The sequence below is a fragment of the Salvia splendens genome, chromosome 14 (assembly GCF_004379255.2).
Source record: "Salvia splendens isolate huo1 chromosome 14, SspV2, whole genome shotgun sequence".
Classification (NCBI taxonomy): Eukaryota; Viridiplantae; Streptophyta; class Magnoliopsida; order Lamiales; family Lamiaceae; genus Salvia; species Salvia splendens.
This window is the reverse complement of record NC_056045.1, coordinates 25,184,302-25,198,652: the sequence shown is the minus strand read 5'-3', so window position 1 is coordinate 25,198,652 and position 14,351 is coordinate 25,184,302. Positions and strand designations below refer to the sequence as shown.

Sequence of the window (14,351 nt, the reverse complement as noted above, 5' to 3'; positions counted from 1 at the left end):
CGAATACGGAGAAAATGCAACCACTTTATTTAAAAAAAACATGCTTCATTATAAAAAAACATAATTACTAAAAAATTACATTATTAAAATAAAAACCGACTTCTCACTCCTCAGATTCCCCGTCGCCGCCATCCTCCTGCAGTCCACGCCGCAGCCACCCCCCTCGCCGTCACCGTCCAACATGTCTCCGAACCCCAAATCGCGTCGAATACTGTTGATGAGGGGTTTAAGCGACCGCTTGTAATGGGGGTCGGTCGATTGGCGACATTCAACCATTGCACATAACAAGGTTTCATGTGCCTCGATGCAGACGAATGAGGGGTTCTCGGGATCGTTTTGGGCGGGCGCTGCCGATTGGGCCTCTGCGGATCCGCTGGTGCTTCTCCTTGCCATCCGCGCCGCGAACTTTTGCCCAACCGGGCGACGGCGGGCCGACGATGTGGGTGTTGGGAACTCTGCCTCGGCGGGGGGAGTTCCGCTGAACCGGCACTGCTACTGTACTCTCCGGAGTCACTGATCTTCCTCCGCTTCGGCTAGCCAGATTCAACACCCGCAGTGAACTTGGCCGAAGACTGCACCACAACATACACCGCCCAATATTTGAATTCCCCGAAGCCCAACTGAGTGTCGGGGAACTGCTGATGAGACAGGAGCTTCACATCCTCGGCAGACATGTCGTTGGTTGCCGAGCGGAGGTTGTTTGTGTAAATGCCGGCAAATCGGCTGAGCTGCCTCTTCAGCCGATCCCACTGTTTCCGGCATTGCTCTCCGTTGTGAGGCTTTCCCCCTGGCGGTTTGAACTGAAGGTAGCTTTGGCTAATGCGCCACCACATCCGGTCGATGTGCTGGTTCGCCCCGACGTAAGGATCCTCCACTACACTGATCCACGCCTTGGCCAGCGCGACGCACTCGTCCATGTTCCAGACGGTCCTCCTGTTCCCGCTGGATCCCTCCCCCACCTCAGCGGCCCCCTCCTCACCATCGTACATCGGGACGCCCCGTCCCTTGCCCCTCCTTCGCCCTTCCCCCCTCCTCACTGTCGCCGGTGGTGCGTCGGTGGGAGAATCTCGGATCGGAGAAAGCCCCAACTCCTCGAGCGAGAACGTGTCATTGCCAGTGAACTGAATCTCGAGAGGAGAACTCATCGGGTTGTCCGTCGACAGTAAATCCATATAGGGCAGATAGACGTTGCCCACCGGCGATTGGGGGACCCACTGCCTACTCCCCTTCCCCCCGCCGCCCGCAGCGACATGCGATCCCTGCATCATCCCGAGCATCATCATCCCCGGCATTCCGGGCATCATTCCCGACATTCCGGGCATCATCTCCGGCATTCCGGCACTCGCCCCGGGCATCTGGGGCATCATCCCATACCACTGCGGGTACATGTTGTAGTTACCGGGCATCATTCCCGATGGCATTTTAGATTTGGGCATCATCCCCGGCACTCCGGCCGATGGGAAAATAAGACGTCGGTGACTCGCTAGTGGCGGGGGAATAGCTATCGTGGTGCTCCATTGTTCTTCGAAATAAAGGTATTTTTAGAGAGATAGAGATACTCGTTAATACAAGTGGTGCGAATGAAATGAAGTTTTTTTTTTTTTTTTAAATTAACTTCATATATTTATATCATATATATGAAGGAGGAAATTACAAATCAACTCCTATAACAAGGAGGAAAGACAAATTACGCCACCCAGGGTTCGAACTCGAGACCTCCAGGATGGACGCGGTAATGAAGTTCAACGGGACGTATTTATAGAAATTTAAAAAAAAACATTTAATGCAATAAACGGGAATTCCGCGCGGACGTCCGTGGGAGTCAACGCAATGGCGGACGTCCGTGCTGCGTCGCGACGGAATTCCTCGTAAACGCTGCAGAACTGCGGTGTCCTCGGCGAAATTCCGTATCCGTGCCTACCATGCACAATGGCTGACGTCTGCCGCGGAATTCCAGCACGCCATTTGTAATTCTGTTGGGACGGACGCCATTGGATGCTATTATGTAACCAATTACCTTTGACTTAGTCTTCATGGATGGCGAGTTGGCACTGACATCCTCACCAATCTTGGCAGTATAGTACTATAAGATTATTGAAATTGATGTGACATCTAAACCATGTCCCTTCGATTTTACTATGATTGGAATAATATTCCAAACTTTCAAAATAACATTATTTCAGGTGTTCCCGTACACACACATAATTAAAAATTGTAACCAAACCTTGCTCAGAATTATTGGGTGCTTTTAACTTCGCAACAATGATTTCGACTTAAACCCACGAGATTATTAAATAATTACGTATAGTCCTATATAACTATGTATAGTCGTATAGAATAATAATCATTATAGGGCTCGTGTAAGTTGTGGAGTAAGACACTCAGAAATTGATTTTATTTTAATAATCTCTAAAGAAAATATTATACTACTATAAAATAAATAATGTAAGAAGAAACGGGTGTTGAAAGTCCAATCTTAGTAAAGCAGTTGACATCATATTATAAAATCCACCATTCTAGAAAAAGCATCCCACAGATAGAAAGTTCCCATAATCTTCATCTATATGCAAATCACCAATTATATATACAGGTAAATAACCAAAAGCAAAAGCGAAGTATCATGATCCAAATCTCAAAGTTTGAGCAATTATTTCTTCTAAAAGAAACAAAAGATGTTAGGCCCTAATCCTCAAAATAAAGATTATCAAAACACTTTACAGTGAAAATAAATAAGGACCATCAAATATTGACATCTTCCACAAAAATTAATCACCACCAAATATTAATTTAATTTAATTTAATTAACCAGCAAATTACCAATCCCCATCCCAACTCAGAACTCAGACGAGTTCCGGCCCGAACTCTTCCCAACTCGGTGCCTCGCATGAGTCACTCCGCCCTTCATCACCGCATCCCAATCCACCTCCCCGTCCTCCTCCGCCTCCGGCCCCGGCCCCCTCAGCCCCTCCAAAATCCGCCTAGCCATCTCCCTCGCCTGCTTGCTGTCTGCCTTCACGACGTCGAGCAGCACCTCCGCCGCCCCAGCATCCCTCGCCAGCCCCTTGAACCTCAAGCTCCGATCGCTCAACGAGTGCAAGGCGGCGACACAGTTCTCCCGAGTCGACTCGGAGCTGAACTCGGCCCGGTTCCTCAACAGCCCCACGAGGCAATCCACCGCATTGGCGTCGAGCAGCGCTGCCCGCCCCTCGTCGCACGCCGCCAGGTTGCACACGGTGAGCACCACACGCGCCGCCAGGTCACCGTCCCTGAGCAGCCCCAGCAGCGCCGCCGCGGCTCCGAGCCGGATCACCTTCGCTCGGTTGCTCTGCACCAGCGTTAGGTGGTACAGCGCCAGCGCGGAGTCGTGGCGGCTCCGCCGCGTGCCGGATCTGAGCTCGTGCAGCAGCGGCGGCAGGGCGCCGAGCACGCCGATGGCGGTCTTGTTGCCATCCTCGAGCGCGAGGCTGAAGATCGCGCCGGCGGCGTGCTCGCGCGACTCGTCGAAGCCGCTCTTCAGAAGGTCGATCAGCGGCGGGACCACGCCGGCTCTCACGATCCTCACCTTGTTCCCCTTGTCGAGCGAGAGATTGACCATCGCCGCCACGGCGTTCGTCTGCACGGCGGAGTAGCGCGAGCTCAGCAGCTGCTTCAGCGCCACCAGCAGCCGCTCCGAGCAGAGAGCCGCGCGAGCTTCTTCGCTCGTCCGCGTCTTCTTCCTCAGCTGAATCACGGCTTGTTCCTGCTCGTAAACATCCAAACTCCTCATTTTCGTGATAAAATTCTCATCGTCCGACGACAAATTGTTCTTAGATCCTTCCTCCGCGGCGAATTCGGAGGAGGTGGAAGGGGACGACGAGTAAGAGAAGCACGACGGCCGCGTCGCGAAGGGAAGAAGCGGCGTCGTATTGGCGATCACGGATTCCTCTGAGCTCGAAGACAAATCCAAATCCCTAGAATTCAATTCTGTCACTGCGTGGGAGAGTAAAATCGGAGGGGTTTCAGCGACGCCTTTCAGCAATTCTTTCTCCGATACCCGAATTTTGGGGCTTTTTTCTAGGGTTTCGACCGAGCCCGAAAGGGAGCGAATGGTCGACTCGATTTTCGAATTGTCTGGCGGGCTCGGGTGACCCGACCCGGTTTTCGAGCACCAGCTGAGAATTGCTTTTTTCAGAGCTAAATTGGGGATGACAGTCGAGAAATCGGGCTTCGATCCGGTGGAAAGCGTGGGGGCGAAGCTTAGACCTTTGCAGATGTCGACGCACGCGCGCTCGAAGGTCTGGCCGGAGGAGACGATGGCGGGGTCAAACATCAAGGAATTGGAGATTGGGCAGAGAAATTCCTGCGGCGGCTGGTTCTTGGGGGCGGAGGGAGCTCTGTGGAAGGAGAATTTCCAGCGGCGGAACTTGCCATTTCCGCCCATTTGGTTGCGAGGTGGTGGAGATTGGGATTTAGGGGGAAAGTGAGCTAGGGTTGGAGAGATTCATGTGATGGAGATAAGGGATTTGGAGCAGCTTTTTATTAATGGTGGGGGTTTTGGTAAAGATTGGATTTTTGGGAGAATCTGGTGTGTTTGTGCGTGTGCGTGTGCGTGTGCGTGCGGGTGAGAGAGAAAGAGAGAGAGGGTTGTTGATGGAGATGCTGAGAGAGAGGAGATGCTGTTTCGCGATGCCCGGCTTTGGTGGGGTGGCAAATGGTAATTACAAGTTACAACATTGTTGATTACCTTAATTATGCTAATGATCCATTTAGGCTATATTTAGTTTTGAAAGGCTGTTGAAGACTGGGTTATTTTAGCTTATATCGAGATTATTGAGATAAGATAGCATGGGGTTGGTGATATTCCTCAATGGCACGACTAATTGTCAAATCGAGTATGACTACCAATACATATAAATGCTAATGAGAGTTATTAGCAGTAAATTTCAAATTAATAATATAAAATTGTTGTATCTCAATAATAGAGGAATACATATGCAAATGAGAGTTATTTCACCCTTGAAACTAATATATAACCCATAGAAATATAAGAATATATATTTTCCTAAATAATTACAGTACATTTTTAAACTTATACTAGGAGTACTAGTATGGTTTTTTACAATATGGAGTATTTAAAAGCACAATAAATGAAGTAGAATAATGAGTATGACTTTCGAATAATGGATCTATATATTTTCATGTATATTTGAAAAAAAATCTATTTGACTAAAAGTATAAAAAATCAATGAAAATTATTTCATTTTGGGCTAATCCTTTGAGGCTCGGGTTGATTTCGGGCTAATCATATCAGATTGTATATTATTCAGTTTAGGGTCATCCAGATCGTGATTGTTTAGGGTTATAAAATTTCGAACACTAATTTTATAAAATTAAAATTATGAGACTATGTGGGTCAATATGCGAATTTCAGATTAAACTTTATTATGCAAATTTCAGATTAAATTGACTTCCCTAACTACTAATAGTAATGATTGCAATAGCGCGTTGATTATAAATTGACGCTACTAGATTTAGGAGATGAAAATAAGATTAGTCGATCATGGGCAATTGCTTGATGGAAGTACTAATATAAATGGAAGTAGTGCTAGTAATTTATTACTCGTATGGGGAAATTTTAATGCTTGGGAGTTTAAAGGTCGATGGACATCATCGACCGTCCCTATTAATAAGGTTGTAACAGTCGCCCCTTTTTTCCTGGTTTTAATGCAAAGACAAAAAAAACCACCACAGAAAGAGACAACAATTACGTTTCACCACACTCCCATATCTCCATCTCCACCACCACCGTCGTCATCGTCACAGCCGCGGCAGCCTTGTCTCTCCACTCCTCCCACATTATCTGTGTAATCCCATTCCCATGCACAAATCACAATCGCTGCTAAACCCACCCCTTCTAAGGAAATATCTGGAAACGAGGAGATCTTGAATGGTGTGAAGAGAAGATTGTTTATGCGAATTTTATCATAATCGGGATGTTGTGCGGTCCGCTGTGATCATGGCGGACATAGTGAAGCAGATCCTCGCGAAGCCGATCCAATACGCGGACGAGGTGATCAAGCTGTCGGATCAAGTGAGTTTCATGAAAGGGGAATGCAACGACATCAAGATCAGGACGGAAAAGCTCGCCACCCTCCTCCGCCAGGCCGCCCGCGCCAGCGGCGACCTCTACGAGCGCCCCACGCGCCGCATCATCGAGGACACCGAGCAGGTCCTCGACAAGGCCCTCACCCTCGTCTTCAAGTGCCGCTCCAACGGCATCCGCCGCATCTTCACCATCACCCCCGTCGCCGCCTTCAAGAAGGTCCACCAGCAGCTCGACAACTCCATCGGCGACGTCTCCTGGCTCCTCCGCGTCTCCGCCCCTGCAGACGACCGCGACGATGAGTACCTCGGCCTACCCCCAATCGCCGCCAACGAGCCCATCTTATGCCTCATTTGGGAGCAGATCGCCATCCTCTGCTCCGGCAGTTTGGATGACCGCGCCGACGCTGCTGCTTCTCTAGTATCCCTCGCCCGTGACAACGACCGCTACGGCAGCCTCATTATCGAGGAGGGAGGCGTGGTGCCGCTGCTGAAGCTGCTCAAGGAAGGCCGGATGGAAGGACAGGAACACGCGGCGAGGGCGATCGGGTTGCTCGGGAGAGATCCCGAGAGCGTGGAGATCATCGTCAACGCCGGCGTGTGTCAAGTCGTGGCGAAGATTTTAAAAGAAGGCCACATGAAGGTGCAGATTGTGGTGGCGTGGGCGCTTTCGGAGCTCGCCGCGAACCACCGGAAATGCCAGGATCCGTTCGCGCAGCACAACGTCATCCGCCTCCTCGTCAGCCACCTCGCATTCGAAACCATCCCCGAGCACAGTAAATATGCCATAGCCACCAACAAACACTCGATCCACTCCCTTGTGATGGCGAATTCGAACCCGAACCCTAACTCTAAAAGCAATGAACAAACAGAGGAAAAGCATCACAGCGTCGCCGATCACCCCATGGACAATCAAATGGCTAGCCAAATGCACAATGTCGTCACCAACACCATAGCTATGAAATCCACCATGTTGCCGATCCATCACAAAGCCACAGCCGGATCTCCATCTCCGATCTGCCACTCCGACGCCGGCGAAAAGAGCGTAAAATCGAATAAACAACAGAGTCACCAGTTCATCAAACAGAACAAAGGCCATGGATTACCTGGATCCAGCATTAAAAGGAGAGAATTCGAAGATCCTGCAACTAAAGCAGAGATGAAAGCGATGTCAGCCAGAGCCCTACGCTACCTCTGCGCAGGAAACGTACCCGTATGCAAAAGCATAACAGAGTCACGCGCTCTGTTATGCCTCGCCGTACTACTAGAAAAGGGGGAAGACGAAGTGAAATACAATTCCGCCATGGCGTTAATGGAAATCACCGCCGTGGCCGAGCAGGATTCAGATCTGAGACGATCGGCGTTCAAACCAACCGCACCGGTAGCCAAAGCCGTGGTAGATCAATTCCTCCGAATCGTAGAGAAAGCAGACTGCGAGCTGCTGATCCCGAGCATTAGGTCAATTGGAAACCTAGCTCGAACATTCAGAGCAACAGAAACCAGATTCATACCGCCATTGGTGAACCTCCTGGACGACAGAGAGCCGGAGGTGAGCTGCGAGGCGGCGCTGGGGCTGAACAAGTTCGCCTGCCCGGAGAATTTCCTCCACGACACGCACTGCAAGTCGATCATCAGCGGGGGAGGGCACAAGCATCTGATCCCGCTGATCTACTTCGGGGAGCAGATGGTGCAGATACCGTCGTTCATACTGTTGTGCTATCTGGCGATGCACGTGCCGGATAGCGAGACGCTGGCGCAGGAAGACGTGTTGATAGCGCTGGAGTGGTCGACGAAGCAGCAGCATCTGATGCAGGATGAGGGCATTGTAACGCTGGTGTATGAGGCCAAGAAGAGATTCGAGTTGTATCAATCCAGAGTCTCCAAACAGTACCACTAATTTTCTGTATAGATCATTTGTAGTGATGTAATGCGGTTGTGTTTGTACTTTGTTAGAGGAATGGATTTCTTCATCAAATGATTCAAATCCAAATACTAGTTGACATGGCCACTTTCTCCCATTATTTCTCTTGCATTTCTCTATGTAATCCTTAACCTTTCACACAGGGACGGATGCAGTGTAGAGTGAGAAGGGGCAATTGCCCCACCTCAACTATTCATTAACATGTATATATATATATATAAATATTATTATAATATAAATTCTAACACTAATTTACCCCCCTTCAATAAAAAAAAGAAAGTCATTTGCCCCTTCTCCCAAAAAGTCACACCACTTTCTGACTTTCCCACTACAATAAAATATTCATTTTCCCTTTCCCCATATTAAAATACACAAACATTTTACACTAACACTTATAAATTAGAAAAAGACCTAATTTGGCTTTATTTAAACCTTTTAAAGCAGGTGCCGTTTTTCAACTTCTTCCTCTGTTTTCCCTTTCATTTCAGAAGCTTCAAGGTTCAAGCAATACCCCTGATATCCGGCCATACTTCTCACGGGTAATTCTTATTACCAAAATTTGATGTATTTGGTAATTGGTATAATGGTATTAATTGTTCATTCTTATTCAATTGTTCTTATATGGAATATGTTTGTTTGGTTATTCTCTGTAACTCTGTTAATTCTTATAGACTATAGTTTTAGTTTTATTTATTGCACTCATCTAAAATTTTTTATTTGTTTGATTGAATAAGATGGGAGACTCTTGGATAAATGATTGTTTGATTACCTACATTGAGAAAGACATATTTTGTAAGATTGATCGTGAAAGAATTTTGAATAGTTTTCAGGTTATGAGACCTCGTCGAGAACAGTTGTAATGTTAGGTAACCTTAGTTAACGGTCGATAAACTTTTGTCCTTGTTATTATAATATATTATATTTTATTATATTTTTATATTTATTTATTTGTATATTAATATTTTTGCCCCTCCTACTATAATTTCCTGGATCCGTCCCTGCTTTCACAAACATTAGATAGAAACGGGAGCAGGTGAAAAATTAGTTTATGATGAGGCCGGAGCAATACAATGGATTTCAGGGAATTGCTGGAAAATGGAAAATAAGGAAGTTGGTTCAATCCGTTCGGGAGGTGTGAATTGGGAAGCTATGACTTCTTGCTGGGAAAATATAGCGAAATACCGAAATACCGCACTTACCGTACCGAAAAAATACCAAAAATATCGAATTTTCGGTATACCGTACTTTTCGGTACGGTATCATACCGTACCGACAGTTTTAGGTACAGTAAAGGTATGCATTTTGTATATACCGCGGTATACCGCGTTATACCGGATCATACTGCAATTGCGGTATTTACCGGAAATCACGGCGCGGTATACCGCATATTGCGGTATACCGAAATCACGGTACGGTATACCGACAAAAGCGGTACGGTAGCGATATCTAAATTTTGGTATACCGACTTTTCGGTATACCGCAATTGCGGTATACCGACAAAAGCGGTACGGTAAAGGTATGGTTTTTTGTTATACCGCATGGTACGGTACGGTATGCGGTATGGCCATTTCGGCGCGGTATACCGTGCATACCGTACTGTTCCAACCCTAGACTTCTCTATAAAACGTTGGCATTCTGAATTAATCAATAATAATCTTCAATTCATTTACTTTTAAATTAATAAATAATGTCAGCGCAGTTGGCAACGAAGGGGCAGATCTAGCTGCAATAAATTAATCAATAATACTCCATCTGTCCCATTAAAGATGACCCACTTTCATTTTTGGTTTGTCTCATCCAAGATGACTCATTACTATAAATGGAAACACATATATTTCTACTTTATTCTCTCTCTTACTTTACTCTATCTACTTAACACACAAAATAAAACAACATAAAACTCTGTGCCGCCCAAGGAATGGGTCATCTTCCTTGAGACTGAGGGAGTAACTTTCAATTCATGTTCGATATAACTGCATAAATTTGGAAATCTTATAAGTAATATAAAGAATTTTAATTAGTTAATACTAGCTTTTTAATTAAAATAGCATTTTTGTAAAATTTATCAAACTCCCCTTTAATATATGTATAGAAGATTAGTAGTACGATTTTATTTATTGATATTTGTATGTATTTAATTTTATTAATCCTTTCTTCAATTAATAAATTTTGTTTAGTTTTGTTGCGTAAACTTTGTTCTTTCCATTATTTATATTGTTACGTAGTAGTAGTGATCTAGGGAAACCATTATTTATATGCATAACTAGAGAAGACGAATTTAGTTCATTATAAAAGTGATTTAGTTTATTACACAAATGAGTGAACCAAAACGCTATTACAGTGAACTAAAAATCTTCACGGAGTAAATACTTTACTATAATGGTGTTTTGGTTCACTATTTGTTTTCAAATTCATATTGTAAACTAAAACGCACATATAGTGAACTAGATCGTTTTTATCTAATGACTGATATTTATTCTCAGGTTATGCACTTAATATTATTTATATGCCCATAAAAGTTACTTTTGCGTCTTTTGTGATGGGATGAACGATATTTTCTTGGTATACAATGATCCAAAAATATTTGCTACTTTATCTAATAAAATAATTTTAAGTCGTTTCTATGGATACTTGTAGGAATCAATAGTTAGAGCATCTTCAAGGGTAAAGGTAAAGGTAAATGGAGATATAAAATTATATAACTATCACATTTATTTTTTTTTGCATGAAAAATCATTCTTCAAGGGAAGAGGTATTTGAGAAGATATTATACATTTTACCATTTTGAAGAGGTATCTTTACCTCCCCAACAATGGAGAGGTAAAATCTTATAACTACCATATTTGTCTTCTCTTCATGAAAAATCCTTTTTCAAGGAAAAAAATATTTGAGAAGGTATTACACTTTATGTTTTTTAATGCATTTTGTACTATTATTTTATTTTTAAAAAATAATTTACCTTTCTATATACTTTTTCCCTTTGGAATGTGTTACTTTTTAAAAGGGTATATTTCACCTTTTAAGAAGGTAAATGCATAATATACATTTTCTATATACATTCTCCCTTTAGAGATGCTCTTACGTGGAATAAAAGATAGTGTTACTTAAATATGTTCTATATGTGTGATAAATTGTTAAATAATTTATTAATTGTTAACTACAACTAATTTAGGATTATAAGATTTTAGAGATTTGCAATAGTCTATAAACTGTCATATATAATTTAGTATTTTATTTTTTTAATATTAAAAAGATAATAACAACTACTCTCTCCATCCCATGTTACTTGCACTGTTGCTTTTCAGCTCGTCACAAACTCCTAACATTATTTATAGTTTAAGTTAAAATTAATGCATTTAATTAATATGTTAGTTTAAGTTAAGAGCTTCTTTATTAAGTGATGTCTCATTACACTTAAAATTCTAATTTAATTACACTAAAAAATCAATCTCAAATTTACGGCATAAAATGAAAAGTGCGAGTTTAGAAACTCAATGTCAATAGAGTGTATTAAATATATCAACAAAAAAACATAACAATGTCAACACATTTCATATTGACATTGTACAAACATTATATTATTACGTGAGTTATATTGACATAAAACTACTTTACGAAATATATAACCATTTAAGAAAAATTTATCAAATTTTGACATCGAAACATATGCACGTAGGATCTCGTTGGAATCCTTATAAAATTATTTTTAATTTGATATATGTTGTGCGAAAAAATAATTTAAATCGAAATATTTTTTATAAAAGTTAGTTATAGCTAATTTTATGGGATAACCAAAAGAAAAACATTTCATTTTTAATGTGACAAAGAAAAGTAAGTTGTGAGATTATTTTAGTTAGATTAGTTAGATTATCACATAATTATTCATCTATAATTAAATTATTAAACTCATAAATTAAATATAATACATATTTAATCATAAGATATAATTTAATACAAACTGAACAACCCCTATGTATCTACCTAGTAATTGGCATACTAGCTTCACGCCGTAATTTAATGGCGCCCGTCCCGGCGTGCCGGAATTCCGCGACGGACGTCCGCCATTGTGCATGGTATGCACGGATACGGAATTCCGCCGAGGACACTGCAGTTCCGCGGCGTTACGTGGAATTCCGTCGCGACTGGCGTGCGGACGTCCGCCATTGCGTTGACTCCCACAGACGTCCGCGCGGAATTCCCGTTTATTGCATTAATATATTTTAAAATTTTCTATATATACGGCTCGCATTTCATTCGCACCACTTTGTTTAACAAGTTCCGTGGGACAAACCGTGTTGATTTGGATGTTGGGATGCCAAATTAGTAAGTATATGAAAATTAACTAAATTTTCTAATGACTCAGTTATCTAGCAGCCTAACTTTGGTAGCCCAGATTAAAGCTTCTAGAACTGGAAGTAGTCAAAACAAGAACTCAAATTGAACTCTGTTCAAGAAGGGTCTATAATTTGTAGTAGAATTTTCAAAAACAAATTTACTCTTTTTTATTTTTAATTGTTGCAAGAAAAGAATTTGCATTGAGGACAGGGATAAAATAGGGAATTTGAGGGGTAAGGATACCGCGCCATCCTGGAGGTCACGTGTTCGGCCCCTGATGGCGCATCTTGGGGATTAATTTCCCCTGGGGGATTCTTGAGTCACTGGCCTGGACTCAGGCGCTGGGGGAGGTAGCCTGTTCATGGCGTCGCCTGGACCCGTGCTTGGGGGAGGTTGGTTATACAGACTCGTTCCTTCCCAACCCGACAACGAAGCGCAGCTCGGTGGTAAGACGCTTCACCTCCGACCGTTAGGCCGGGGGTCCGAGTCACTTCGGGGGTAGATATGGAACCATTGTTGATCCTCCTTTAAAAATAAATAAAAATAAAAAAAAAGATTCATTTCCATTTATGTAATGTATACCGAAACCAGAACAAATTAAATACTACCAACGGCTTCTTGTTCAGATCAGTGGCCAAATAAATCAAGAAGCAGATTATGCTGTCAAAACAAAATCATACTCAACTGTCAATCATGGTATGTGACGAAGTCACAAATTATTCCACCATTATTTGCTTGTTTCCAAACAGATAGTTATTCTTAATCTTAATTAGTTAAGAAGAGTTGGTAATGCTGTTTAGGCACCAAGTCATGTTGAGGTGGGCAAAAATATTATTCCCCCAAAAAGCAATAAATAAAATAAAATAAAATTAGAAAGAATTGGCCCGAGGGTGGTACTATTGGAGTACTATATAGATAAACACATACCACCAAAATTCAAGGCATAATTTTTGTAGCAATAATTGTGCAATATATCATTATATGTGCCGATAAAATTCTTGGAGTAAGATGATAGTGTGAAATTAAGTGGCCCTCAACTTGTGAAACCATCCAAATTTAAATTTTGAAGCTGCATATATAAGGTGCTAGACCAAACCAGCCATATTATTGAAATGTTTTTTTTATTTGGTGAAATATGCTTTTTTTTATTTGGTGAATGTACTTTTCTTTTTTTATTTAATGGAATTTTTTATCCTATTTGTGTCGAAATTTTAATTCCATAAATTGTTTAATTCCGTAAATTGTTTAATTTGTGAATTTGTGGTTTTTTTAATTGTGGAAAGTCCTTGGGAATGTCCGTCACTGTGCAGTGAGAAGTCCTTATGACGTGGCAGTGCAGTGAGAAATCCGTATGACGTGGCAGGAGGTGTTTTTGGGAATTCCGCGCCACTGCTGATGCTCTAAGAATATAAACCCTATCATGCAACCACCTACAACTACAATTGCAATCCATTTATTTTTGTACCACAACTACTTTCCATTGTCTTCTGCATATAATCTTGCAGTATCATGCAAATTCATACTAATAATCTTCCAAGGCCTATCGGGCTTTTCTCAACTCGAACATTGAGAGAATCATTATATTCCATCGGATCCTTGAGAGAATTATTAAACTTTTTCTTCGCCTGAACATCGAGTGATGTAACAGGATACACGATGAGCATCAATATGAGAGTGAATCCAATTAAGTTTTCCATTCTTGAGTTTTTTCCTCTGATTTTTAGATAGTGTTGTCACGCTTGCCCTTTTATGGGGAATGGAATGTGATTGTAAATTTTCTACAATTATTTCAGAATATTTCGACGTGACATTAATTATTGGGTAGATTGTGTATACCCTTTGGTTTACTAGCAAGATTAATACTTGTAGTACTCTCTCCGTCTCGGCTAAGATGACACATTCCTTGGCCGACACGGCTAAAATGACACATTCCTTGGCCAACACATGATTTTAGGAGTTATTGATTAATGTGTTTAATTGGAGTGAGAAAATGTGGGTGTAAGTATTAAAATAG

The 14,351-nt window shown here is 42.5% G+C and overlaps 2 protein-coding genes across 2 annotated transcripts; one reads left to right on the top strand and one right to left on the bottom strand.

The window, feature by feature from the left end:
- Positions 1–2,535: 2,535 nt before the first annotated feature.
- Positions 2,536–4,814, bottom strand: LOC121765174 (U-box domain-containing protein 38-like). Its single transcript, XM_042161220.1, has one exon. It carries the CDS (start codon positions 4,418–4,420, stop codon positions 2,834–2,836), a length of 1,587 nt encoding a protein of 528 aa, XP_042017154.1. The 5' UTR covers positions 4,421–4,814; the 3' UTR covers positions 2,536–2,833.
- A 729-nt stretch (positions 4,815–5,543) lies between these two features.
- On the top strand, positions 5,544–8,176 carry LOC121765173. Its single transcript, XM_042161219.1, has one exon. It carries the CDS (start codon positions 5,996–5,998, stop codon positions 7,976–7,978), a length of 1,983 nt encoding a protein of 660 aa, XP_042017153.1. The 5' UTR covers positions 5,544–5,995; the 3' UTR covers positions 7,979–8,176.
- The last annotated feature ends 6,175 nt before the right edge of the window (positions 8,177–14,351 follow it).